Raw genomic sequence first — 26231 nt, 5'->3', positions numbered from 1 at the left:
ATATGATGTGACCTTGCCATTTCTCTACCAAGATAAATGCAGTCTAGTTTCTCTCCCTTTAAATCTGAGCTGGCCTTAAGACTTGCATGAACAACAAAATGTGTTGTTATTCCAAGTGACTTCTGAGGCTTGGTCAGAAGCAGCTTTCCCTCAGTTACTTTAAGACGTTTGTTCTGAGGGAAGCCAATCTGACCACCTGAGGCCATTGTGCTGGAGAAACCACACATAGGCATTCCTGTTGACAATCCTAGCTGAACCCTGCCTTCTAATAATTTCCCTCAAGTCTTATCAAATAAGTGAATGAAGCTATCTTGGACCCTCCAGGCCAGCCCATGCTCCAGCTAAGTATTACTGATCAATTTCACTTTATACCACAGGGAGCAGAAGAATCACCTAGCTGAGCCCTACCCAAATTCCTGCTGTGTTTGTGCCTAGATTTTTTTATAAAACTAAAAGTACTGGAACAGGATGGTAGGAGATTTTTTTTGTTTGTTTTTTTAACGCTTGTTTCAAACAGCAATGAAAAATCCTTTAAAATGTATAAATAAGACTTTGAGGTTTTAGAGGTGTGAAATTTCAAAAGAAATCTGGAGGCCGGGTGCAGTGGCTCACACCTGTAATCCCAGTACTTTGGGAGGCGGGCAGATCACGAGGTTAGGAGATTGAGACCACGCTGGCTAACACAGTGAAACCCCGTCTCTACCAAAAATACAAAAAATTAGCTGGGCATGGTGGCAGGCACCTGTAGTCCCAGCTACTCATGAGGCTGGGGCTGGAGAATGGCATGAACCTGGGAGGAGGTGGAGCTTGCAGTGAGCCAAGATCGCACCACTGCACTCCAGCCTGGGCGACAGAGTAAGACTCCGTCTCAAAAAAAAAGAAATCTGGAAGCCAACTTTTCATTTGCCCACTAAGGACTTTAGTACAAAACTACCATCTTCTGTAGGTCATCATATCATTTTTGTTTTTGTTTGAGACAGAGCCTCACTCTGCCACCCAGATTGCAGTGCAGTGGCGCAATCTTGGTTCACTGCAACCTCCCCCTCCCAGGCTCAAACCATCCTCCCACCTCAGCCTCCCAAGTAGCCAGGAATGCAGGTATGCACTACCATGCCCAACTAATTTTTTAATTTTTTTTTAGTAGAGATGAGGTCTCACTGAAGCAGTGTTGTTGTCTGGGGTAAATACCTGGGTTCATAATCTGGAGCCAAGAAGATTAAGGACATGAACACACACGAGGAGTAAGTTTAGTAGCAGAGGTTTAATAGGCAAAAGAAAGAGAAAGGAGGGCCGGGCACAGTGGTTCACACCCCTAATCCCAACACCTTGGGAGGCCGAGGTAGGAAGATCACGAGGTCAGGAGATCGAGACCATCCTGGCTAACACAGTGAAACCCCGTCTCTACTAAAAATAGAAAATTAGCCAGGTGTGGTGGCGGCTGCCTGTAGTCCCAGCTACTCAGGAGGCTGAGGTAGGAGAATGGCGTGAACCCGGGAGGCGGAGCTTGCAGTAAGCCCAGATCGCGCCACTGCATTTCAGCCTGGGTGACAGAGCAAGACTCTGTCTCAAAAAAAAAAAGAAGAAAGAGAAAGGAGAACAGCTCTTTCCCTTGTGAAAGAGAGGGCCTCCCAAAGGGGAAAACCCAGCCTGCAGTGGACTACACCCGATTTTATAGGCAGGCTTGAGAAGGCAGTGTCTGATTTATGTAGGGCTCACAGATTGGTTTGACCAGTATGATGTTTACATAGTATTGGGGGAATCTTATTATGTAAATGGGGTCTTTGCCTGGCTGGTGCTGTATTGTCTTCTTACTGCACATGTGGTTTGACAAAGGGAAGGGAAGATGGAGCTGCCATTTTGAACATGCCTCGTCCCAGGTAGCTTTTTCCTGTTGGCACAACTGCTGGCATTCACCTGTACAAGCTTCTGGCTTGCTTGTCTATGTCTGCAGCTCGATTTTACAGGCTGCTCTTTGTAGAAAAAAAAAAAGAAACTATTTTGGGACTGCTTTTCATGAAAAGAAAAACCTTACCAAGGACTTGCAGTAAGAAGAAATTAAGCAATTTCTTCTTAACTCCTATATCATTACTATATTGCCCAGGCTGGTCTCAAATTCCTGGGCTCAAGTGATCCTCCAACCTCAGCCTCCCAAAGTGCTAGGATTACAGGCATGAGCCACTGTGCCGGGCCATATTGTATTTTTTTAAAGTACATTTTATCATGAAAAAGGGAGAAAAGGGACTACATCCTACCAGAATGGCTAAAATGAAAGAGATAAACACTATCAAATTTTGACAAAGATATGAAACAACCAGAGCTCTCATATATGCCAAGGGGCAGCGTAAAATGGCATAGACACTTTGGGAAATAGCTCGGTAGTATCCACTAAAGCCGAAAATATGCATATATTCAATTCCATTCTTAAGTATATACCCTACAAAAATTTATGAGCATTTTAACCAAAAGATCTGTGTACAAATGTCCATAGCAGTAATCTTTTCTTTTCTTTTTCTTTTTTTTTTTTTTTTTGCTCCAGTCAAGTGAGAAGCAGTGATGTTTTAGTATCCAAATGCCCATCAACAGCAGAATGAATAAATAAATTGTACCATATTCACACCATGGAATGTTGTATAGCAAACAGAATGAATGAACTATTACCAGAAAAGACATGGACAAATCTCATAAACATGATGGTGAGAGAAACCACAGTCAAAAAAGTACATTATTATGTGATTCCATTTATATGTAGTGGGAAAAGGAAGCAACATTAATTTATGGTGTTAGAAGTTAGGATAGTGGTTACCCCTAGGAGTAGTGACTGAAAGAGATCATGAGATGGTTACTGAGGGTGTGCCATGATGTTTTGTTTCTTTATCCGGGTGCTAACTGCCTGGGGTTGCTTACATTGTGAAATACCATTGAGTGGTATGCTTCTGACCTGTGCACTGCTCTGCATGTGTGTCATACTTCAAAATAAAACAGTAAGATACAGGAGGAAGGACATAGTCTCAAAGGAAAGGACAGGTTGTTTTGTTTGGTTTTGTTTTGTTTTGAGACAGAGTCTTGTTCTGTTGCCCAGGCTGGAGTGCAGTGGCGGGATTTCGGCTCACTGCAACCTCTGCCTCCCAAATTCAGGCGATTCTCCTGCCTCAGCCTCCTGAGTAGCTGGGATTACAGGTGTGCACCACCAGACCAGTTAATTTTTGTATTTTCAGTAGAGACAGGATTTCACCATGTTGGCCAGGCTGGTCTTGAACTCCTGACCTCAGGTGATCCACTTGCCTTAGCCTCCCAAAGTGCTGGGATTACAAACATGAGCTACCATGCCCGGCCAGAACAGGTCTTTAAAAAATATATTTAACTTTATGAAAAGTTTTATGAAAAATATACTATATTTGTCCACATTTTTCTCATCTCTTCTTGAACCAGTATAAATTGCTTTAAGACAGGGTTCTGGGGCTATGCCGATGTCAGTGGGAAGAGAAAACAGGGGTGACAAGATTGGCATCAACTGATGCTGTGAGGAACAGGCCAGCTCTTTAAGGAAGGTGCCTCTCAGCTGCTCCTGGCTTCTGCGCTCATAGTTCACACACACTGTGTTGTGTGCATGTCTAGGAAGATGCTTCCCAACCCTTTGCAGACCATGGCATACGCAGAAAATGACAACGTTGGAATGGCACACTGGCGTACCAGTGGGGCTCCTTGCGGTCAATGCTGACTGGCCTCATCCTTCAGCCGCCCCCGGGAAGAGAGATCAATACATTGGCACATCTGTGGGAAAGCTCCCATTAGAGAGTGTGGGGAAGACATGGGCCTTCATGACACATTTCAGGTTCTCTAAACTGGCAAAGGGGAAGAGTCTGGGCTTCCTTTGACCTTTTGTTCTCGAAGAGCCCAGCTGTGCACACCCCTCACCCCTGCACTATAGCTCCCATTTGGGTAGTGAAAAATCCCAGGACTCAGGGGAGTTATGCAGCATTAGGGAATGGAGACCTGGAAAGCCATACGCTCCTCCTTGCTTTCCCGTGAGCCTCCTCTCTTCTTGCTGTCCCCTTTACAACCAACAGTCCCTGCAGGGGGAAGGCGCTCTGCTTTAGTCAGTTCCACCTCCCTTCCAGAGCTCATCCTCCTTCCAGCCTAATTTTCCTCACACTCTCATGCTTCTTCCCACTGCTCACCCCCCACCGCCGGCTCTCCTCCAGCACATCACACATTGCGCCCAGGCACGCTGAGCTTGTCTGCCATCTGTGAACAGACCCATGTCGCCCAAGCCCTTCTCTTTCCCTGTCATGCCATAGCCTCTTCCAGGAGTGCTCAGCCTGCTGTTTCCGCTCAGACCTCCCCTCTCAGCAAAGCCTCCTTCTGCGTGCTGCCCGAGAGCCATCCCTACTTGGGTTTGTGTTACTGCTGTGTATGGCAGCATCTTCACAGTGCCTGATTTCCCATCTTGGCCCATCATAGGTGCTCAACAAGTGTTTCTCAAATGACCACCAGCCTGCAGAGGGACCCCGACACTAACTCCACCCCACCCCGACTCTTGGCAGTCACTCATTGTCCCCTTGATGGGAGCCCAGCCTCTCGGGGGACCTGTCTTGCGGCCATTCCACGCTCTGTCACCTCACTGCCAGGAGACTAGAGCCACACTGCCTGGATGAGACTCATCTTTACCAGCTCGCAGCTCTCCCGCTGCCTGCTCAGGGGTGGCCGCCAGCTGAGGGATTGAGCTGATTACAAGTGAATCAGCACCAGGCTGATAGTGGTGTGAAAAAGGGGAAGGGTGACTGTGTCTTAGCCTCAGTCCTGGCTCCCCTCCTTCTAGCCCTGACCTGCAGTAACAGCACATGGCCACCAGAGGCTCTACTGGGCGACTCATGCTCCGCGGAGAAGAGCTCAATGGGAGAGCATCTGACCCAGCTCCCAGCAGATGAGAAAGGAAGGAGTAGAGAGTAGAGACCTCCTCTACTCTCAGAGGTCTCTAGAGCTGAAGCCCCGCAGCCCCACCCGGCTGCCTTATCCTTGTGTTTTGCCCCTCATGGGTCTAGAAGCTGTTTTCTCACACCTTAACATCTTCCTCCTTGCTTGCCATGAGCTCCTCTGCTTGCCGCCCCCTTTACAGAACAACAGTCATGGTAGAGGGAAGGTGTCTCCACTTTTGTCAGTTCTGCCTCCTTTAGGAGAGTGTCAGGCCTAACCCATGTGTGCTCTGTCTTTCAGGGCATGGAAAAGCCAATTGTTCTGTTTCATCTTTTCAACACCTCTTGACCCTCTCCCCCGGTCTCCTAACAGCCAGCTAGGTTCAGGGCCTCCCATCTCTGGCCAGGATTAGTGCAATGGCTTTCTGAAGGGTCCCAGGCTCCAGGAAGCCCCTTGCCCATCAAGTCTCCACCCTGGAGCCAGACAGCCCTCACTGCCATCAGACATCAGCCTCCAGTGGCTCCTAAAGGCTGGACATCCACACAGCACCCCACGGCCCCAAGATCTGGCTACTTGATTTTCCTGCCCTGTGTCCCTCCTCTCCCCTGGTCCTCTACCCAACAATCACCCCAATACATTGTGATGTTTCAAGTCTTTGTACTTTGCACACATTTTCCTCCGTGGCCTAATTCCCTCTCTCCACCCCTCACTCCACACCTCCTCTACCTTTACCCTTGCTCCCCATTCTTTCTTCACCTGGCACACAGCCCTACTTATCCTTCAAAACTGCCACTTCCTCTGTGAAGCCTTTCCTGACTCGTGTCCCAAAATCCCTCCTCTGAACAAATCCTGTTCCCTAAACATGCATCTGTCATTGTATCCGTCACTCAGAGTTGCAATAATTACTCACACATATGCCTGTCCTGTGTCCTCCACCGGCTCTGTACCTCCATGTGGGACCCGTGGCCAGCACACGTCGGTGGTGCCCAAAAGCTGTTGCACTGGAGTTGTTCCCTCTGCCCCATCACCTCCCACCTTGAGCAAGTCCTTTAGACAACCTGATCTGCAAAATGGAGAGATGTGAGAATCAGAAGAGAACACGTAATTCAAGGGTGTTATAAACTGCTAAGGGCTGTACAAATGTTTGTATTGCATTTTTGTCTTCCAGACCAGTGTTTACCTACAGTTGCCTGTGTGGAAATCAGAAGATTAAAGGAATGCGATGTGATCTTTTTGTAATTTCCCCACTTGGGTCAAGGGAAAAGCTGGTCGAGAGTAAACCATTAATTCATCTCCCTGCAGGCCCCCCAATCTTCTCTAGAGTTCTGGGTTAATGATTCTGAGGTTGTTTTCCTCACAGAGCCAATTCATGTCTAATCTTTGGCATGTTCTCCCCTTTGTTAAGAATAACTTGACTCACTCCACTAATTCCTCATCTTGGGGTCAGGAGCCTTGTTTTGCAGAAGGAAATGGTGGCTGCGTGTAAGTCTTGGGCCTTCTTTCTTTTTCAACCCCCTTTCTTTCATAGATTCATGCCTACAATTCCCTCTATGGACAGAAGAGACCTCTCCTTACCTTGATAATGAAGTGTGTGACTTTTCTCAAAAGTAGCTTTAGGAATTAACTATGGAGGTCCAAGTAGCAAGGATGCTGTGACCTAACTGGTAACCACCTCATGTGTGGTTTAATTGCTTTTGGAATCCCAGCAGAAGAAATTTTCTGAAGATCTGGTATGGAGAAACCATTCTGGGCCTGGCTTTTAAGTGTTTTATTAGCAGCTGGGTGAGGACTGGGCTGCAAAGAGATACAGCCCCCATCAGAAGCGGTCCCTTGTGGGGAGCAAAGCCTGGAATTCCAGGAGGGAGGTCTGTTTCTAGCTGAGGCAGAGGCTGGGGAGCGAAGCCTGGGAGCCAGACATGGCTTAAGGGTGGTCTGGACACTCTTGAGATAAGGCCAACTAAGGACTCTGAGCTCACTGAAGTTCCAAAGCCAACTCACAGCAGCTCACCACCAGGCATCTCCCCTGCCCCCACATTCCCTCCTCTCAATCCAGGAATTTTGGTGCTCATCTCTATAAAGTTTAGACCATGGTGGTAGGAACTTGGTAAGTCTCAGGTTCTTGTGTTGCCCGATTCTCCTTGGATTTGCTGGTTTTGCTTCCTTCCCATGTCTCAGGCAGGTCTTTGCATAAAGAAGTGGGCTGGTAGATCTGCAAAGGTCCCTGTGTGACAGGAGCAAGTTACCCTCTTGAGCCTCAGTGTCCTCTTCTGTAAAATAGGGATATCATTCTTTCTTTCCCAAGGCTTTTTGTAATAATGTCATTCACATCTGAATCTTAACCAAATGGGCCTTTCAGACTTAGATCACGTTTGTGCCTGCGTAAAAATGAAAGCATTAAGGAGAAGGAATTGGCGAATATATGTCTGGAGCAATAACTTCATCAGAACTGCCACGGTGATTGTAGGACCATTCTGATTCCAGAGGTATTAACATGCAAAACTCAATATTGAAATGCAAAACCCAACAAAATAATAAACATCCTTGTACCTACCTCCTTGCTTAAGATCTAAAACAATTCCCAATGCCACTGAAAGACTGTGTTCACCTCCCTGATCCAATCTCTTGCCTTCCCACCCCAGAGAAAGCCACTGTCCTGAATTTTTTCCCACTCCCTTTGTTTTGTTTTACCAAACACGTATCACATATGTAACATATTATTTGTATTTGATCTTGTTTTTGAACTGTCCTATAGGTAGAATTTTATCTTATTCTGCAATTTGCTTTTTAAAGTTTTTGAAAGAGCAAAACGTATCTATGCATATAATATATGTAGCTGTCATTTTTTGTCACTGCATATACCCCTCTCAATTCTGTTGTCAGAAATTTAGGCACTTTCCAGTATTATTTTGCTATAAACATTCTCGTGACTGTCTCCTGGAACATATGTGTTTCTTGGGAGTATAATTAGGAGTGGAATTGCTAAGTCTAGACAATGTTCCTCCCTGCTCTGGTTGCCAACACATGCTGCTGCTCCCTTACTCCCTCCGCTGAATAGTGCAAGGGGGTGAGAGTTCTGTTCTTGCTTTGTCTTTGTATCTTCCAGGGCTCGGGGGACAAGTTTATAAAAAGGATGGGGAGATGGTGGAGGTAGAGCTTCCAAGCTCCCAACCAGACTTTCAGCCATAGTCCTGGCGAACCAAAGCGAGGAAGAGGTTGAGGAAGGCTGGAGCACTCATCTAGGCTCTGCTGAGCATGGGTGTGAGGTGGGGCTCCCCTTGACTGGATCCTGGGGTCTCAGGCTGCAGCACAGTTGACATCACAGAATCCACTGTGAGGTCACTGCTGGGCTGTGGGACACAAAAATTCAGCCAGCAAGCCACTCTCAGATGTATGGTTCTTTATTTAAATGGCAGTAAAGAATGCTGGAATAGGCTCTCCAGGGACACTTCTATGAGCTCTGGGCTCCTTTACAGCTTCCATCTCTGGGTCTTATTTAATGGGTTTCAAAAGTCATTGTCTCCATGATGTCCGGTGTCATAGAACCAACCATCTCCAGCCCCTGGCCACCTTCTGCTGTCTCGGCATTGGCCACGTTGGTGCTCCTCTCCACCGTCTTAGCCATGATGTCCACATCTCTGCCATGTGGTGTGCCCACTGCTTTTGTAGTAAGGTTGGCTCTGACGTTCCTCAGGAAAGAGCTGATCCTGCCAAGTCTCTTGCTGGATCCGGAGCTGGTGGTCGATAAACTCCTCCCAGATTTGTGAGAGGTCCTGGACTCCTTTGAGATGGGCGTGTGGCTGACACCTTTATGCGATTCCCCGTGCCTGCTGCTCCCTGGGCTGCTACAGCTTTTCTCCTTTTTGTCATCTCTACTGGCTCTGTGGCTGAATGAGGACCTGCTGGAAGACTTTCGGGCAATCTTGTCCCCCCTTGTTTTGTGGCGGCTTTCACCTGTCCTGCGGCGACGGGAACTCCTTCCAAGAGCCTTGTCCTTTTCCCTTCTTTCCCTCCCCTCCTTGCAAGCTTCAGCACTGGCCTGGGTTCGCTCCCTTCCATGCTGTCCACTCAGGCTGCTCTTGCTCTGCCGGGTGGAGACAGGAAGTCCCGCTGCTGCATCCATGTCTGTTTCTGCAGCAGTCCTGCTGGTCAGTTCTACTCCTGCAATGGCCAGGCTCATGCTGCCCTCTCGGGAAAGGCTCATGGACGTGCTGGAAACATGCTCTGAGGACTTGCCTGCAGCCCCTGCCACGGCCACCTTTGTGCTGTTTGGAGCCATGCTGGCAGTGCCTGCAATGGCCATGTTGCTTTTGCTTCCTCCTGCACCTATGGTGGCCACCCCAGCTATGGCTACGCTCACTTGTCCAGGGGCAGAATTGGCTGCTGCCACACTCAAGGCACCTGCTACGGTGCCTGTTGCTGCCCCTGCAGCTGCCCCTGCTGCTGCTGCCTCTTTAGTCACCCCTGTTGCTGGCTCCTCAGCAAGCTCCGTAGATGTTTTGGGGATGGATACATTGAGCACATTAGTGGGTTTGTGAAAGTCATGTTGGAGTCCCTCCCCTCCAGCATAAGCAGCAGAGGTGGCCCCACATACCTCAGAGACCATGTGGAGGCTCCGGATGCTGACCTGGTCCTGATCCCCCTTTCCTTGAAGATCCACGGCTTCTAGGCTCCTCCTGTCTTCCTGGAACACAGGCATCCACATCATGTCTTCAGCTGGAATGCCACAGGTACTGCTGTTACTCTCCATAGGTGGCCGCAAGAGGTAAATTAGTTTTTCCCAATAAGCAAAGAGGTCATCCCGTGTATTGAGAGCAGGACACAACTGCAGATAGCAAGATCTGCCAGTGGCAAACTTCAGGCGCAGCTGTTGTTTCTCATGGTTGTGAACAGAGATCCGTACAAACTTCAGGGGGAGGAGCCTGGTGAGCTCTAAGTTCTTGGCTGCCTTGCGTTTTTTTCTCTTGGTGGCCTGGCCGTGTCCAGCATACTCTTCGTAGCCGGTGGCTGGTCGTGCCAGCAGCATGACATCTGGGAGTGGGAGGATGGGGCTGGTTCGTGCAATGCCCATGGTCACCATACGGACACGGTTGTGCACATCAATCACTTCTCCCCTTTTGGTGATCTGGATAAAGTCGCTCTCAAATATCGGTGCATATTTGAATATATCATACTCCCCCTTGTACAGTTGTCGCTGCAGTCTCCCCATGGTGGTGTTGAACATGCTCATGCTGGAGCCACTCTGGGCCGTATAATACGGCAGCAGAGAATCACCATTCATGGCTGTCTTTCAGCACGATGGCAGGGCTGGTGAGGCAGGTCTCTGGGTCTTCCTTGGCCTCGGTGGCAGATGAGGGACCAGTGGTGCTCCTGGGTCACAAAGATGGCTCTGCAGCTTGTTTCTCAATCCCACCCCACCCCACAGGCCCCTGCTGTTGCCTGAGAGCCTCCCAGAGGCCGGGGTGGGGGTGGGAGTACAGATGATTGCTATGGGGGTTCTGTGGGGTGCCTGAACTGCAGACTCTTCCAAGATGTAGAGATGCAGGGTGGGCTCCAGAGAGGTTTTCTTCTGGCTCTAACCCCCTGACCTCCACCTCTGATTTTTTTAACTACAGTTTGTAGTCTCTCTCCCTGAGAGTCTACAAACTGTAGTCCTAGTGACAGTAAGTGATCACCCTCTCTGCCTAAACCCCCTTTGCGGCCATATTTATCTTCTGCTTCCCTTTGTGACCTGTTGCTGTCACATAGCCCTTTGTTGTCATCCCCCAGGCCAGGGCCATGATCCCCTCACTAATACTCCTTTGCCCCCATAGAGGACAGCCCCACCCTACCAGGTACTCAAGTGGGTGCCAAAATAAAATTTTTTCAAATGAGAAAATGTTGTGTGGTTGCTTCCCTTTCCTCACTCCCAATTCAAAAGATTCAGTAACTAGACAGGGTCTATAGGAATGCAAGATAATGGGATAAATTTGAACCATCTGAGTACATGGTTTAAAATTTTTTCTAACCTAGAATTGGCAGTCTTGGTTCTTAGCCCACTCTTCCATAAAGATCTCAGTTCATGCTGACAACGGAAAACTTTAGTAATAACCTCAACCTTTAATAATAACATGAGAGATTGCTTCTCCTAGGTGCCATACTATGTATCAAACTCCATTCCAGTTTGATACTAGTGCAACTCTTCTCATCTTACAGGTAAAAACACTGAAGTTGTGTAACTTACCTACATTCGTAGAACTTGTAGGCAGTGGAGGCATTATTTGAATACAAGTGTTGCTGCTTTTAATGTCTTCCTTCTGAACCACTACAGAACTTACAAAAAAAGCTTGGGCAAGCCAAATAAGTTGCATAATTAATTCTCTGTGTGTGTGTGTGTGTGTGCATGTTATGGAGAATCCAGGACAACCACTTCAGGAAGGGGCTGCGCTGAGTTGGGGATTAAATTATCCGGGGGGCCACCTCTATTCCTCCCCTCCATCATGTTTATACCAACATCCTGTGTCAGGGAGCCCAGATATTTTCTCAAGGCCCCCAGTGTTTGCCCCATGCCTCTTCTTACCCCCTACCCTGTGAAATGCCAGGAGAAGAGGGTAGGATGGAAATTGTGAGCTTACATTCCGGGAGCTTACCAAAGGCCCTCCTCTACTCACCTCTCTACCATGCAGAAGTAGTTTGGAAGCCATTTACACCCATGGGGAACAGGTGCCACTATACCTCCTGCCTTGCCGTGCCCACAGAGCTAGCCCAGGAATAAGTTATTTCCAAGCTGTTCCCTGGAAGTTCTGAGAAGGAGCCCCTGCTTCCAACTGTCTTTTCTCCCAGCTTGATAGGCCCGAAATCCTACCTTAGAGATTTAGTCCTTGAAGATAAAGGCTAGCTCTTTCTTAACATACACACACCTGTCTATCGACTGATGGATAAACGAAATGTAGAGTATCCATATAACAGAATACCATTCAGCCATAAAGAGAAATAAGGCACTATTACATAATACACTAGGCTGACACTTGAAAACATTATGCTAAGTGAAAGAAGCCAGCCATATTGTTTGAAAGGCCACATATTGTATGATTCTATTTACATAAAATATCCAGCACAGGCAAGTCCATAGAAACAGAAGATAGATTAGTGGTTGCCAGAGGCTGGAAGGAAGGGGAATGAAGAGTGACTCCTTAATGGGTACAGGATTTCCTTTGGGGACAATGAAAAAGTTCTGAAACTAGATAGTAGTGGTTACACAGCATTGTGAATGTACTTAATGTCACTGAATTGTACACTTCAAAATAGTTACAATGGCAATTTTTTTGTATATTTTACCCCCTACACACACACTCACAAATGTATATACTCTTGTTTGAAACCATTGCGGTTGAAAAAAAGCATAGGCTTCAGCTTTGGAAAGATCCACTGTGAGACCTCGAGCAAGTTACTGATCTCTCCACTCCCTTATCTGTAAAATGGGGATAGCAGTTGTTGTGAGGATTAAATGAGATAATACATGTGAAGTGTTTAGTGTATTGTCCTACTCAATAAATGTTAGCTTCTGTTAGCATTAGTCCTCAACAGTCCTTTTAAGTGTAAATTCCTTCCTGAAAGCAGTGTTTGATGAGACCATGTTAAAATCTTCTGGAGTGAGAGCCACCATAAGAACACAGGATGCTCAGTGGGCAAATGTGGCCTCATTTCAGGCAGATTCTAATTGGAAACACTGTTCACTCCACAAAGAAACAGTACATGAACCCAACCAGAGGTTATGGGACAGGGAAGAGAGGAGAAAGCTTGACATGGGTTGGCGTGTTGAAGGTTTATTCAAAGCCCCTGGGGAGAAATTAGGATACGGATGGAAAATAGTATTTCAGTTAACAGAAAGTGGAAAGATTCCATTCCAGAACTCCTGCCCTGGGCCAGAACCCTTTAAAAGCTCTTGACTCTGAAAGAGGTATCAGGCCAGCTCTCAGGGAAAGCCAGGGGGGCAGGTGGAAGGCAAGAGAGGGAAGGGAGGGTGGCTTTCCACACCCTGGCAGTGTGACATCACCACTACCAACAGGAGACAGCTCGGTGCAAAGACACTGTCAAACCGGGTGCTTGACAATGGTGGTGGCCCCATCTAAGCTTATTCTCTCAGATCCCCCCACCTTCCCTTTCCTCTAAATGTGAAACAAAAGAAACGAAATAACTTGATGGTAAATGCATAGTCATCATCCTTTTTAAAATTAAAGTATCAAAACATAACCTTGGCTACATAAAACAATTTTTAATGCATTTGTGACAGAACTTCATTTACACTTACTATACACATCAAGTTTTCTTGCCACAGCCACCATCCACCCCCAACTTCCTTCCTCTCTAATCCATTGTTGTCCATGGCAGCTTACAAATTGTCTTGTGTTTTATAATGGCTGGTGGCTGGTGCCTCTACCCATAACTAGAAGGTAAATGCAAGGGACGTTTTCCCCTCCACCAAGAAAAGGAACATAGATTATCTCCTGAAAGAAGTGGTGAATGGTATTAACATCAGATGGCTCTTGACAGACTAGGAAAGACCCCTGATGTGCGATTAAGAGAGTAAAATGAAGACACCTGTGTCATAAGTGATCATTTAAAGGAACCATACATGAGGTCAAAGAAGTAGGCACAGAATTCGCACGAATGAATCTGACATTTAATGAAGACAGTGACTCTCTGAAGAATGGCACCAGTGGCAAGTGGCCAGTTTTTATGTCTAGCCTGTGAACGTTATAGAGAAGCACAAAAAGCAATGGGGCCTGGCTCTCTTGCAGGCCTAAGGAATCATATGCCCTGGAAATTCCAGGAAATTCAGTGGAATATCTTTCTTTGAATTATCACACCCATGCTGTCTAAAACGGTTCTCTCTTTCTTCCTCCAGTACCCCTTCCCATTCTTTTCTGATATGTATTTGCCAACAATGAGACACACATTTAGACATAACAGATGTAACTCAAGTGAGTAACTCTCTGAGAGGAGTTCTGTGGCAGAATGTTAGGGGTCAAAGGTTCAAGCTGAACAGTAGGTGTATGTTTCAGGTGTTTGTACATTCTGAGAAAATAATTAAGGTATCTAGCAATTCAGATTTTATATCAAAATTCTAAACACCAAACTGTTGATCTAAAGGATATGTTTGGTGCCGTGTTTCAGGGTTTGTCAATGAGAAATTGAGCATAAGGTGCCCGAGACTGAGGAACAGGACTGAAAGTCAACTATCCCATCTAGTGATGCCCCAAAGAGCAAAGGATGACATCTGGAGAAGTTTAAAGCTAGGCAACCCCCATAATGGGGAGGGAAAGGCAGGGAATGGCTAGATCTCAACAACCAACAGATTTAAATGAACAGAAACCAACACAACACGTGTTTACCATGTCTTGGTTCCAATATTTATTATTCTGTCAGGTTAGGAATACTAGGATAAATAAGTAATATTTTCTCTTACAGAAAATTGTAATGATACTATTGAGTACAATTAAACACTCTGAGAATTTCACAGAAACATCAGAATTTTAACAGACAGTAGCCAGCATCCTTGTGGCCAGTGTGAGTGACTTCTCACAGCTGCAAACGCCCTGGGCCAGATTTCTTAAAACAGCTACATGACAAAAACAATACTATCGACATCCAATAATGCTGAAGCCTGGGCACCACCTAGGCTCCACTGACTGGGGTTTCCAAATATGTCTCCACTGACTGTGGTTTTTAACCACAAGGAAAGGAAAATGGAATATTCTTTGGCTTTTCCAGCCTAGACACAACTCCTGACCTAAGTCATTGAGTGGAGAGTCCTAACCCTTTGGAAGTTGAACTTTCTGCTTTCTTCCTGTGACTTTGGAACTGAGTTTGCAACAGAGGACCTGCCATCATGCTGTCCATGGATTTTGTGTTAACACTGGGAGAATTCTGTTCTCCAGGGGCTGACAAGCTCTTCTGGCCACCTGAATATCTTGAGATACTGCACGTGGTGACAGCCCCGCACCCCCCCAAAACTCTTAGAAACCAGATCTGAGAAAAAGCATATAAAAGTCACATCAGTGTTGTGTGACACAAACATCAAAAGAGCACATTGCCTAGTTTTCTCGCACACAGAATTTCTGGACATAACAGCATATTTGCTAGAAAGCACAACCCTGGCCATTGCACAACTTCACTAAATGCTGTTCTCACTCCACATCCCCTACGAGTGACAATGGTAGCCACGGTGAAGGAGATGGCCCCATCCCTCCCACCCAAGGTACAGACACTTCTGCATGAATCCTAAGGGTGGGCATCCTGGTTTTTGTAGAATCCAGATGAAAGGCCGGCAGGACGCTAGCTGGGGGCCATCTGGAACATAAGAATGGCCAGTGTGGTAAGGCCTAAATCCTGGAGTTGAGGCAAGGATGCACTTGCCCTGGTCCGAGACCCACTCTGGGGCAGAATGGGAAGGGCCCACTGAGTCATTTCAGGACCTCCCGCCTTGTTGGTTCTCTGCTGCTGGGATCCTAGAGGTACACAGGAAGACAGCTCTTCAATGGCTTCAGGGTTTTGGGTATAAAATGAGGATTCAGTGAGGACTCCCCAACTGCCCCCATACCACGGCTGCTTAGCTCTGCAATGTTCCTTCTTTTATCTGTTGGATAAAGAGGTTTCTCTCATCTTCTGGAGTCCTCCCATTCTGAGCCCGGACAATACACGTGGGCCGATGAAGGTTGAGCATGTATATCAAATGCTGCTTCTCATTCTTGAGTTCCTCAATCTGAGCCTTCAGTTCAGCATTCACACTTTCCAGCTTCTCTGACTCCTGGGGGACAAGCAACAGAGGCATCAAGGGCCAGTGAGGAGGGAGTGGCCTGGACTGCTGCCTGGATGCAGGGGTGCACCTGGGACACCCTGGGGCCCATCAAGCTGGGAGAGGAAGATGGGAGATGGGAGAGCAGCACTAGGTTTAGGAAAATGCAGACCCTCTTCTTCAGAGAAGCCCTGGTGATGCCACAGAGGCGGCCTGTGACTCTACTAATACTGAAGCTGCAGAGGAACCAATAGTTCAGATACCTCATTTGCATGAGTCAACAGCCCATATGCAGGTCTTCTGGAACCCAAAAGGGCCTTGGGAGCTGGGGAGAAATCCAGACTCAGGGAGGCTTAGTCGATTCTGAGTCACAGATCTCAATGAGAAGCTCATCTCCTCAGAAAAAATGTATATGGCAACACACGAAATTCCCTAATTTTCACTGATCCCCTGAAGCAATCAACATAACCCTTTGGGGATCTGTGGGACCTGGGTTAAGACTCTGCCCTGGCCTAACCACATTTGGAGGAGGGACACAACCACTGGAAAGACTGCTGGGCACCACCGGCCACCCTGCCTACCCACAAAAGCTCTATCTCTCTCAAGGCGGGCCGGCTGAACACAGCCAGGGGCTCAGCTTGCTGGCTAAGCCAGGGAGAAGGACTGTAGAGTTAGGAACCAGACAAGAATGCCAAGCAAATGTAACCACTGCTTGTGGATTAAGGAAATTACTTGTTTGAAGAGATTAATTAAAGGCTATTCATAGTGAGCCAAATGAGAGCTGGCAGCTTCCTTTTCTCAGGAAAACAGTCAAGTGAAGCCTCTTTAACTGGGTTGGCATGTCCTGCAGCCTGGAAGCTGATGGACATGTATGAACTGGCCGAGGCTGCTGGGAGTCAGGCGTCAGATGAATTCACACACCTGCTTTTATATATCCACAGTCACATCCATTGTGTTTACTGCTTTGCCACCTCCTTATTCTGCAACTGGCATTTCTGCTACCAGCTACAAGGCCCTTCTTGGGAAATTATAACCAGGTAAGGGGTTTTCTAACTCTTCTTCTGACAGCCACATGAAGCTGGTGAGGATAGGCATGAGCGAGAGGAAGGGGAAGGCTAGAAGGCACTTACTTTCTGCAGGCACTCCGTCTTCTCCTTCTTCTTGTTTCGGCACTTGGCGGCTGCAATCTTATTTCTTTCTCGCCGCCTCTTTTTCCTTTCATCTTCTTCAGGGGCTACCTATAAAATCCAAAAGGGACACATTTAAAGGGTAGTAAGAAATGCCACCTATCTCAAATACACTGCTTTTTACTGCCAGCAAAAGCTGGCAGACAAGGTCCAGTGCTAGCGCTAAAGGACCCCAAAAAAATAAAGCTCTAGACTTTTGTGTGAAAACCCCTACACACACACACACACACACACACGTGAGTGAAGAATAAAAATCAAAGTTAAAATTATACCAGCAATATATTAGTAAAAGTTAGCCAATTTTGAAAATGCATTTGGATTTTGAGATGAGGATAATATGCAAATTGATAACTATTGGTACTAACTGTAATCATTTAAAGCTGAAACAGATTCTGTTTGGTAAACATCTCCTTTCTTTGGGAACCAGGAACGACCTCAGGATCATCACGTAGCCACCCTCTCCCGGCCTCTTCTTCGATTTAAGACCCAAGGGCAAACCCCATTCACCTCTGACTTCACCTGGAGCATCAGAGCACCAGCTTCCCAAATTTGGGAGAAGCCCATGATGCTCCTGCAGAGAAGGCACCTAAGCCCATTCCCAACCAAAGTGGCATTAATCGGCCCATGTTGGGGTGCCACCTGCAAGTGGTGAACTAGGACCATCTTTTAGGTCAGTCTCACTACTCCTTGCCCAAAGGCTGCAGTCATGCCAGTTTAGTAAGCGTGAAACACTTCCACTTGCCACCACGAGGAAAAGGCCAATAAAATGGTGGAACCTCAGTTCTGACATCCTTAAGCCACTATGACATCACCAGAAGCTGCCTCCCAGACTTCTCACCATGTTTATTATTCCAGGGGTCTTATGCAAGGTTGCCAAGTGTGGAACAGTGCAAGTGTGTAAGACAGAAGTGAACTTGGAGCAACACCCGGTCCCAAGGCTGTGAACACTGCTACAGGGAAGGGTGGGGCAGGCTGCCTGGTCCTTGCTCTACTGTCTGGGTGCTTGGGTCCTAGTAGTGATACAAATAGGGACCACCACACTCCATGCTTCTTCAGAACAACTGGACACAGAAGGTGGCCTCATCCTGACTCATGGCTTTTAAGTGCCATCTATATGCTGATAATTTCCAACTCTATTATCTCTAGACCAGACTCTCCTCTGAACTCCAGACTCACATATTCAACTGCCTGCTTGACATCTCCACAGGGGTGCAGAATAGGACAGATCTCCTGCTCTTGCCACCACCCTAACCCCTATAATCCCAAATCTCAGCAGCAAATGGACGCTCCATTCTTACAGCTGTGCTGGCCAGAAAACTCAGTCACCCTTGAGTCTTCCCTTTCTCTCATACCCCACATCCAATCTATCAGCAAATCAGCTTTACCTTCAAGTCAGATCCAAAGCCAACCACTTCTCCGCACCTGCACTGCTCCCTCCTGACGCAGCCCCCCGCCACACCCACTCACGTGGATTCCTGCCATGGTCTCCTTTCTGCGCACTCAGCTTCTGTCTTGCCCCTACTGCCCATTCTCAACATGACAGCCAGGGTGATCATTTAAAAATATAAATCAAGGCTGGGCATGGTGGCTCACGCCTGTAATCCCAGCACTTTGGGAGGCTGAGGCGGGTGGATCACCTGAGGTCAGGAGTTCAAGACCAACCTGGCCAATATGGAGAAACCCCGTCTCTACTAAAAAAATACAAAAAATAGCCAGACATGTGGCGGGCACCTGTAATCCCAGCTATTTGGGAGGCTGAGGCATGAGAATTGCTTAAACCTGGGAGGCAGAGGTTGCAGTGAGCCAAGATCATGCCACTGCACTCCAGCCTGGGTGCCAGAGCAAGACTCTATCTCAAAAAAAATGTACGTGTGTGTGTGTGTGTGTGTGTGTGTGTGTGTGTGTGTGTGTGTGTGTTGAATCTTGTTGCTTCTCTGCTCAAAACCCTTCTGTGGTTTCCCACCTCACTCTGAGCACAGGGCCACATCTATACAACAATAGTCTGTAAGACTCAATATGACCAGCCCCTATTTATCTCCCACCCCCATACTCTGTCCCACTGCACAGCCCACCAGGCACCAATACTCCCACCTCAGTGCCCTGAATTTCTTTTACCAGATACCCACATGACTTCTTCCCTCTCCTCTTTCCTTCTTCCTTTCCTTTTGACCTCTGCTCAAAAGCCACTCTCAGTGAATCCTTCCCTGACTTCCTAATTTAAAACAGCAACCCCGGCTGGGTGCAATGGCTCATGCTTGTGATCCCAGTGTTTTGGGAGGCTGAAGCAGGAGGATGGCTTGAGCCCAGGAGATTGAGGCTACAATGAGCTGTGATCACCCCACTGTACCCCAGCCTGGGTGATGGAGCAACACCGTCTCTAAAAGCAAAATGAGTCTTGTTCCATCACCCAGGCTGGACTACAGTGAGGTGATCATGGCTCATTGCAGCCTCAACCTCCTGGGCTCAAGCGGTCCTCCCACCTCAGCCTCTCAAGTGGATGAGACTACAGGCATGTACCACCTTGCCCAGCTAATATTTTTATAGAGATTGGGTCTCATTGTGTTGCCCAGGCTGGTCTCAAACTCCTGGACTCAATTGATAATCCCACTTTGGCCTCCCAAAATGCTGGGATTACAGGCGTGGGCCACCATGCCTGGCCTGAAAAGTTTTTAAACCCACCAACCCCACCCCTACCTGTTCTCTCTGCCTCACTCCCTGCTTTTTTCTCCTTTGCACTCATCTCTTAATGTATTTACATGTTATGTATTGTCTGTCTCCTCCCAGGAGAAGGTAAGCTCCCTGAGGGCAGGGGTTTCGTTTGTTTCACTCTCAACAACAGCCCCCTGCCTAGAACATGCCCAACACACAGTGGCTGTGAGCAAAACATGTGCTAAAAGAATGAACACCTGTGGTAGAACCCACCTCGGCTTTTGTGACAGACACCCCAAGGGGTCTGTCGCTGACCGTGACTGACTCCAGCGCAGAGGACATCCGGTGGCAGAGGTGCTTGTTCTGGATGGCAAACCTCAGCTCTTCCTTGACAAAGGGCGTCAGGTTGGCAAAATCCTCAAACACCAGTGACCCAGGAGGGGACAGGCAGGGGACGATGGCAGAAGCACTCACTTCCGAGGCAGAGACCTGGCCTGGGTGTTGAAGCATCATTTTGCTGAAAGACACATTGAAACCCAAACTGTTTCAGGGGCTCTGGGGCATGGGATCAAGTCCCTTTCCTCCACCAGACCTCCAACACCAGAACTCCACCCTCAGAGAAAAGTCCCATAAGCCATTGGGTTTCTGTTTTGTTTTCGTTTCATGCCATCCTCATCTTAAGTAAAACAGGTTCTTAAAATACACACAGCTCAGTGACATGAACAAAATGCTTATTTGAAGTTTATTAGGGATGATGTTTCAGGCTACTCTGAATTCACAAGAGCTATGAGTTTTGGCTGGTGTGCCTATGTGCAAATGTGGCCTCAAACAGTCCTGAAAGAGGAAGAACATTTTTTAAAAATCAGTGAGGCCATTTAAAAAATCATGAGTAACCTCATTTTCAGCCTCTTTTGCAGAGAGGCTTGACATCAAGTTGAAACTATCAGTGAGTGGAAGTAAAAGCAAAAAGTGGGGAATCCTTGAATTTAGCAAATACATCTCTGAAGCTTCTCTCCCGGAAGTTGGGCCCAAGCAGTGGGAATGAGAAAGGTAACTGTAGCCAGGTGCGTTTCTTCACCCCAGACTTTGGCAGGGGATGGGGAGTTGGATTCTTAAGGTTAAGGTTGGCAAAGCAAAAGGCCTTAAAGAAAAGTGAGGTGCCGTATTGTGTGGGAGTTGTTCAGACCTGTGGTATAGGGAGAGACTTAGGCTGGGTGTGGGGACAGAGAACCCGGGGGCTGGCTCTGGCACTAAAGAGCAGTGACTTGAGCCAGTCACTTCAGCTCTCTAGGACCCAGTCTGTGTCTGGTAAATGACTGAGAGCTCCTCCAATGCCAGCACTGAGTCTACACCATTGCTTTACCCAGAGCCTGGCCCAGCACCTGACTCGCCATGCCTCACTGGCCAACTGAATAAATGAAGTGGGGATGGGGCCATCAAATCAAATGCCCCCCATAGTCCAAGATTACCTTTCTCATTCCCATTGCTTGGGCCCAACTTCCGGGGTAGAAGCTTCAGCGATGTAGTTGCTAAATTCATCTCTCTCTATTATTCTATAGCTCAGTGAACCCAAAAGGATGACAAAAGGAAAAAAAAGAGTAGAAATAGTGACAGTTACACGGACCCAATTTGGAAGAGTCCCCCATAAGTCTTGGGTACTCCCTCCAGCAGTGGCCATTCCCCCTCCTCCCTGCAGTTGGTTTCCAAGGGGCAATGAGTATAGGGATGAGTGTAGGATGAGTGTGGTCTGGGCATTCCTCTCACCAGGGATCTGTGGTCATTAGCACAGTCCAGACAGCGAAGAAGCCCTCTGGCAAGTCTCAAACATTTAAGGAGTGCCTCCTTCATACCAGAAACCTTAGGGGCACTATCTCGTTTAATCCTCATGAGAACCCAGTGAGTTAGGATTTAGCCCCCTTTTATAGATGAGATAACTGAGGTTTAGACAAACTAAGTCATTTGTCCAAAGTCACAGAATTAATATGGGGCAGCATCAGGATTTGGAATTAAGTTAGTTTGGCTCCAGGATTCATGCCCTTAATTTGTACATTGCAAAAAATGAACAAATATTATTACACATTACAAAAACAAACCAGTATTATGTTATATTGCACAAACAAAACAAAAAACCAGAGCAAATTTTTGGGGGACAGGCCTTAAGGTAGGTGGGAGGCCTGGAAATGAAGTGATGGAGGCGAGGCTAAGTAGAGATTCCTGGGGATAACTTGAACTCTGTTTAATGAACTGCTAATCTTTATGTCAGGGTGCACACCCAGGCTGCTTGCTACCTGCCCTCTGGGAGTGTGAGCAAGTAGGTCTCTTATCCACAAAATTCTCATACTGGGGTCAGAAGATGAAAATCTGAAGCCCACTTACTCCATCATGTGTTATCATTGTACCTCCCAGTGGCTTCTTCTCCTCTGTTAAAGAGGGCTTGTAACAATCACCCTATTTTCCCATAATATCCTATGAGGAATTGAGGAACTAATACATGAACATGCCCTGGAAAACATTCCTTTGGCCAGGAGCTCCATGATTACTAAGCCTCCCAGAGATCTCTCCAGCCCAGGGCTGGCTCTCTGACAGAGGCTCTGTGGGGTCCAGGAGGGAGGGCGGCTGGTCACCCTCTTTGATCTCAAAGGCTTCTGAATAGAATACCCTGGACTTCAACTCCCCCTAGAGATCTAACATACACCAATGGAGGCAAGACTTCCAGGCCAATGAAAGCTGCCCTTGACTAGTCAAAGAAACCCAGGCTATGTATGTAATTCTTTTCCCAAAGAATGAGTCAGAACTGAAGTTCTTCTCTCAGTTTAATCCTATAATCTTAGGATGCTGGGAGGATACTTGTCACTGTCAGGCAATAAACTCTGAGAAACTAGACTTCTAAAGCCAGAGGCTTAAGATTCTCCCATGCATTCATGTTTCCCTGCCCTTTCCAACTTTATTAAAAACCCAGTGATTCAGGGATGACATTCAGAGCTACCACTGGGCTAGTCTTTGTTCGGAGGCCTGGATGGCTCCCTTCTACATGGTACTTTGAATTTCACTGCAGTAGAGCGTAGTTCCATTTTGCCACCCAACTAGGTTTATTAATGAGATCTCAGGGCTTGGGGTCTGCTGTTTGTGACTCCCATCCCGACCCTTCTTCTTATGTAAAGTCAGCAGTCCCAATGAAAGAAGCTGAAGAACGTCAGTGGTATGGAATGCTTTTATGGAAAGCATTGGGTGGGCTTACTTGGGGACAGAAATGGTTGTAAAAATGTTAGAAGTCTTTCAGAAAGTAAAACAGATGTATCTGTAGATATCTGGGTTTTCTTGGCACTAGGCTAAAGCTTAACTTCTTGGGATACTTTCTAGTTATTCTTTTACTCAGTCTCTTGAGTTATGATTCAGCCTAGACTCAGGCTGTGTCCCCACAAGGAAATGAAGTTAAATCATCAGACAATTTTTCAGAAAGTTGAGATCCTCAAACATCCTGATCATTGAAAAAAATTGTTTGGGGACCTCAGATCAGAGTTTCTATGCTGATCATAAAATTGTTCAGACTTGCTACCAAGAACTTGCATTTTGTTTCTGCTTGATTATTTCCAATCAGAAATCATGTTGTATCATTGGTAGTTACATCATTTTCAAGAAAGTGAAACTACTCATGTATTCCTTTAACTGGAAATTCAGCTCCCAGATTTTTATTTCCTAGTAGCTACAGCTACATTGAATTTTCACTTTTAATTTTCATCCTCTTTCCACTAAGCATTGCTCGCTAACCATCTTATGTTACTAGGAAGCCAATACTGGCCTTTCACTAACTCTTCATATCTTGGTCTTCCTCCCAGACCTCTTGAAGATTGTAGGTGCAAAGCTGGGCATCAAGGGCCAGAGACAATGTTTCTGAACCTATCAGCGCCAATCACAAACTAAGCACTCACCAACAAATCACTTAGGCTTTCTGGGCCTCTCATTCTCTTCCTCTGTAATTTGAGATCAAAACTGCCTGCCCCAAAGGGCTGTTAAGAAGGATATATGAGATTTACATATACACTGGGTAGTCATTATTACTGTGACTCCATCTTCTCCATTTCAGGAAAAACTCATTCTGTTGTTATCAATTCAACAAAGCCCTGTTAGTGAGGAATTAACTAAAACCTTCAAGAAATTCAGGTCATTCAGAGCCTCTTTTGTACTCTGATTGACCCCAAGTTCTTCGCAGACCAGGTAGATGTCACCCCACTATTTGCTGACACCAGCATTTCTCCATTACATATTTGAAAGAAAACCAATTCTCACTTAAAAACCATTTCTCCCTTGGAAAGCTTCTGTGGCATCTTGACTATGTCCTTCCTCCTCCCCTGGCTGGGTAACACTTGAAGCCACTGGCCTTGTCCCATGCCCAGCCAATTTTAAAAAGAAAGGAATCATGGACTCTATCTAATGGAAATCACACCCTCTCAATATTAGAATCATCTAGGTCAGATTTTCATTTTGTAATGAGTACACTGGTCCAGGGAGGTAAAAATGACTTGCCTGAGGTCATAAAGCTGGTGAGTGGCCCATCCCATGCCAAGCTGCTGACCACCCACCAACTGCTCATTTTGCTCCATCACCAATAGGTATCACCACCTCAAGGGATCAACCAACAAGGCAACCAGAGAACAGAGCCATTAGCCAGGTAGATAAGGGGTCAAGAGTCCTGGCACTTGGTACCAACCACAGAGGAGACTTTGACAGGACTGAGATAGGGAGGGGCTATCGAAGAAAAGAGCCATGGAGAGAAAGGAATTCTATAATGGCTAAAGGGCAAGGAGGAAGAGAGAGAGAAAGAAGGCTCCCAGCACTGCCACAGATGCTGGGTGCTGTATCTTAGCCCCACTGCGGGCGTGGGGTGCTGCCTTCTTTGCTGTCTCTGAAACAATTCTGACAGTAACTGCAATCCTCACCACATCCCATCTTTGACCAGGATATCCTCAAAGCAGGAGCCTGTATGTTGTAGCATTATTCTACAACCAATGCTAACTGCAAAACAACGGGGACAGTAATACCAATTTTTTGCCTTCACTTTAAATTGTGGAGACAGAAACTTCGAACAGAAGATGTGACTGTCACCTACAACGAAAGGGGTACATTGAGAGAACATCCAGATTTTCTGGCTCTCCTTTTTTTTTTTTTTTTTTCTGGCTTCATCAAGGATTTAGTAACTATTTTATTTGTAAGAAAGCATATGTGACCTCTGCAATGAAATTAGGTAAAAGAAAATGTTTAGGAGGAAAGGAAGTAGATGAGAGACAAAAATGGGGATAGGAGGAGCACAGAAGGAGAAGGAATCCAGTGGAAAGAAAACTGGTGAGGGAAAAGATGCCCTGCAGAAAAGTCCCCTTTCCCCCACTGTCTGGACACCGGTCAATGACATTAGATAGAGACCCACAGCATTCAAGTCCCCTCACTGGCTCCTTTTCTTCCCACTACACCACCCTAGAATCTGAAAATCTCCAGACAGAAAGGACCTTAGCAGTTATCTGGTCCAACCACTGCATTGTGCCCTCCAACACGCAGAGGGGGCCGGTACTGCCCATGTGCCCCTATTTCCCGGCTCGGCATACTGAGGCTCAACGACATCGATTGCAGTGTAAGCGCTCAGAGTCCTGGCACTAGACCACAAAGCCATTCTCTCAAATATCTGCACAACTGGCTCCACACCCTCGCTTCCCCGCCACGGTGGGTCTCCCGCGGACCGGCCGAAGGAAAAGCCAGAGTGAGAGTCCCAGGTGTGTGGGAGTCCCGGGCTCGGGTTCCAGACACCAACCGGTGCCGGGAGCCCTTCCCGTCGTCCGCCCCGGGACAGCGCGACACCAGCGCTCTCCACTTCCAAACTTATCCCAGCTAACTTTTTCTCGGGGTTGCCTTCACGGTCCTGCCGCCAGCGCTCCGGGGTGCCCAGGGCGACCCCCAGCGGCCGCGCACGCGACGCCGCCCGCCCTCCTGCCCCTTCCCCATTCATTCCTCTCCGCGCGTGGGGCAGCCCTCCCGCAAGCCTCCCGCCTTCGTGCCTCTCTGCCAACCCCGGGAAGGATCGGCTCCCTCAGTGCCGTGTCTCGAAGCGAGGGATGCAGCGGGACGGCGAGCTGGGCAGCCTCGGACACCCCAGCGCACCCGCCCACCCACCTCACGCCCTCTCCCAGCCCCGCAAGCCAGCGCCGTCTGCGGAGAGAAGCGGCGCTCCAGGCTGGCGGCAGAGTGGACGCCAGACCTCCGTCACCAGGAACCTTTCGCGCCCCAAGTCAAAAGAGAAAGTTAGTTCTTTCGCTTTGCGGGAAACTTTTCAAAGCGCCGAGGAGCAGCGGTGGCTTAGAAGAAGTTAAAGCCAGAGTTATTTCCAAGCCGGAGACTGGGGGCGCGGATCTGGGGTGGGTCAGGGGTCGGCGGACTGGTTACTTAGAGGGGCGCGAAGGGAATGAAGGCAAGCCGCCCTCGTCGCGCTCACTCCCTTGGCTTCCAGCGCTCACCTCCAGGCTCCGCTCGGGGCGGCCAGGGTCCGGAGGACGGGCAGGGTCGGGACCGGGTCGGGCGGGCTGTTTGTCTGGCCGGCGGGCGAGCACCAAGGACTCACGGCCGGCGCGCGGGCTGAAGGGTGCGCTCGGGCGGCGGCGAGAGAAGAGAGCTGTGCAGTGCGCGCCTGGCTGCGTGCGACTGTGGCTTGGAGAGCGTTGCAT

At 47.7% G+C, this 26231-nt stretch overlaps 2 protein-coding genes across 3 annotated transcripts; both read right to left on the bottom strand.

Moving 5' to 3' along the window:
* Window positions 1-8018: 8018 nt before the first annotated feature.
* On the bottom strand, window positions 8019-10817 carry GARIN4 (golgi associated RAB2 interactor family member 4). Its single transcript, XM_001107796.5, has one exon. It carries the CDS (start codon window positions 10190-10192, stop codon window positions 8408-8410), a length of 1785 nt encoding a protein of 594 aa, XP_001107796.3. The 5' UTR covers window positions 10193-10817; the 3' UTR covers window positions 8019-8407.
* Window positions 10818-14280: 3463 nt separating this feature from the next.
* ATF3 (activating transcription factor 3) lies at window positions 14281-26097 on the bottom strand. 2 transcript variants are annotated; one of them, XM_028844193.2, is made up of 4 exons: window positions 20994-21118; window positions 19798-20041; window positions 16819-16926; window positions 14281-15700 (listed from the first exon to the last, which is right to left on the bottom strand). In XM_028844193.2, exons 2-4 carry the CDS (start codon window positions 20035-20037, stop codon window positions 15503-15505), a joined length of 546 nt encoding a protein of 181 aa, XP_028700026.1. In that variant the 5' UTR covers window positions 20038-20041; window positions 20994-21118; the 3' UTR covers window positions 14281-15502.
* Between the last annotated feature and the right edge of the window lie 134 nt (window positions 26098-26231).

This window comes from Macaca mulatta, chromosome 1, assembly GCF_049350105.2.
Source record: "Macaca mulatta isolate MMU2019108-1 chromosome 1, T2T-MMU8v2.0, whole genome shotgun sequence".
In the NCBI taxonomy this organism is placed as follows: domain Eukaryota; kingdom Metazoa; phylum Chordata; class Mammalia; order Primates; family Cercopithecidae; genus Macaca; species Macaca mulatta.
The sequence above is the reverse complement of the archived record's forward strand: the minus strand, read 5'-3'. Positions and strand labels throughout refer to the sequence as shown.

Bases quoted from the DNA above. Each gene is read 5' to 3' on its own strand.
- ATF3 (XM_028844193.2), bottom strand. From the start codon at position 20,037: ATGATGCTTCAACACCCAGGCCAGGTCTCTGCCTCGGAAGTGAGTGCT. The intron at 16,927-19,797 runs GTGGGTTCTACC...TGGATTTTATAG, and splicing joins TGTCTGTCACAAAAGCCGAG to GTAGCCCCTGAAGAAGATGA. The intron at 15,701-16,818 runs GTAAGTGCCTTC...CTTGTCCCCCAG, and splicing joins AGACGGAGTGCCTGCAGAAA to GAGTCAGAGAAGCTGGAAAG.
- GARIN4 (XM_001107796.5), bottom strand. From the start codon at position 10,192: ATGAATGGTGATTCTCTGCTGCCGTATTATACGGCCCAGAGTGGCTCC.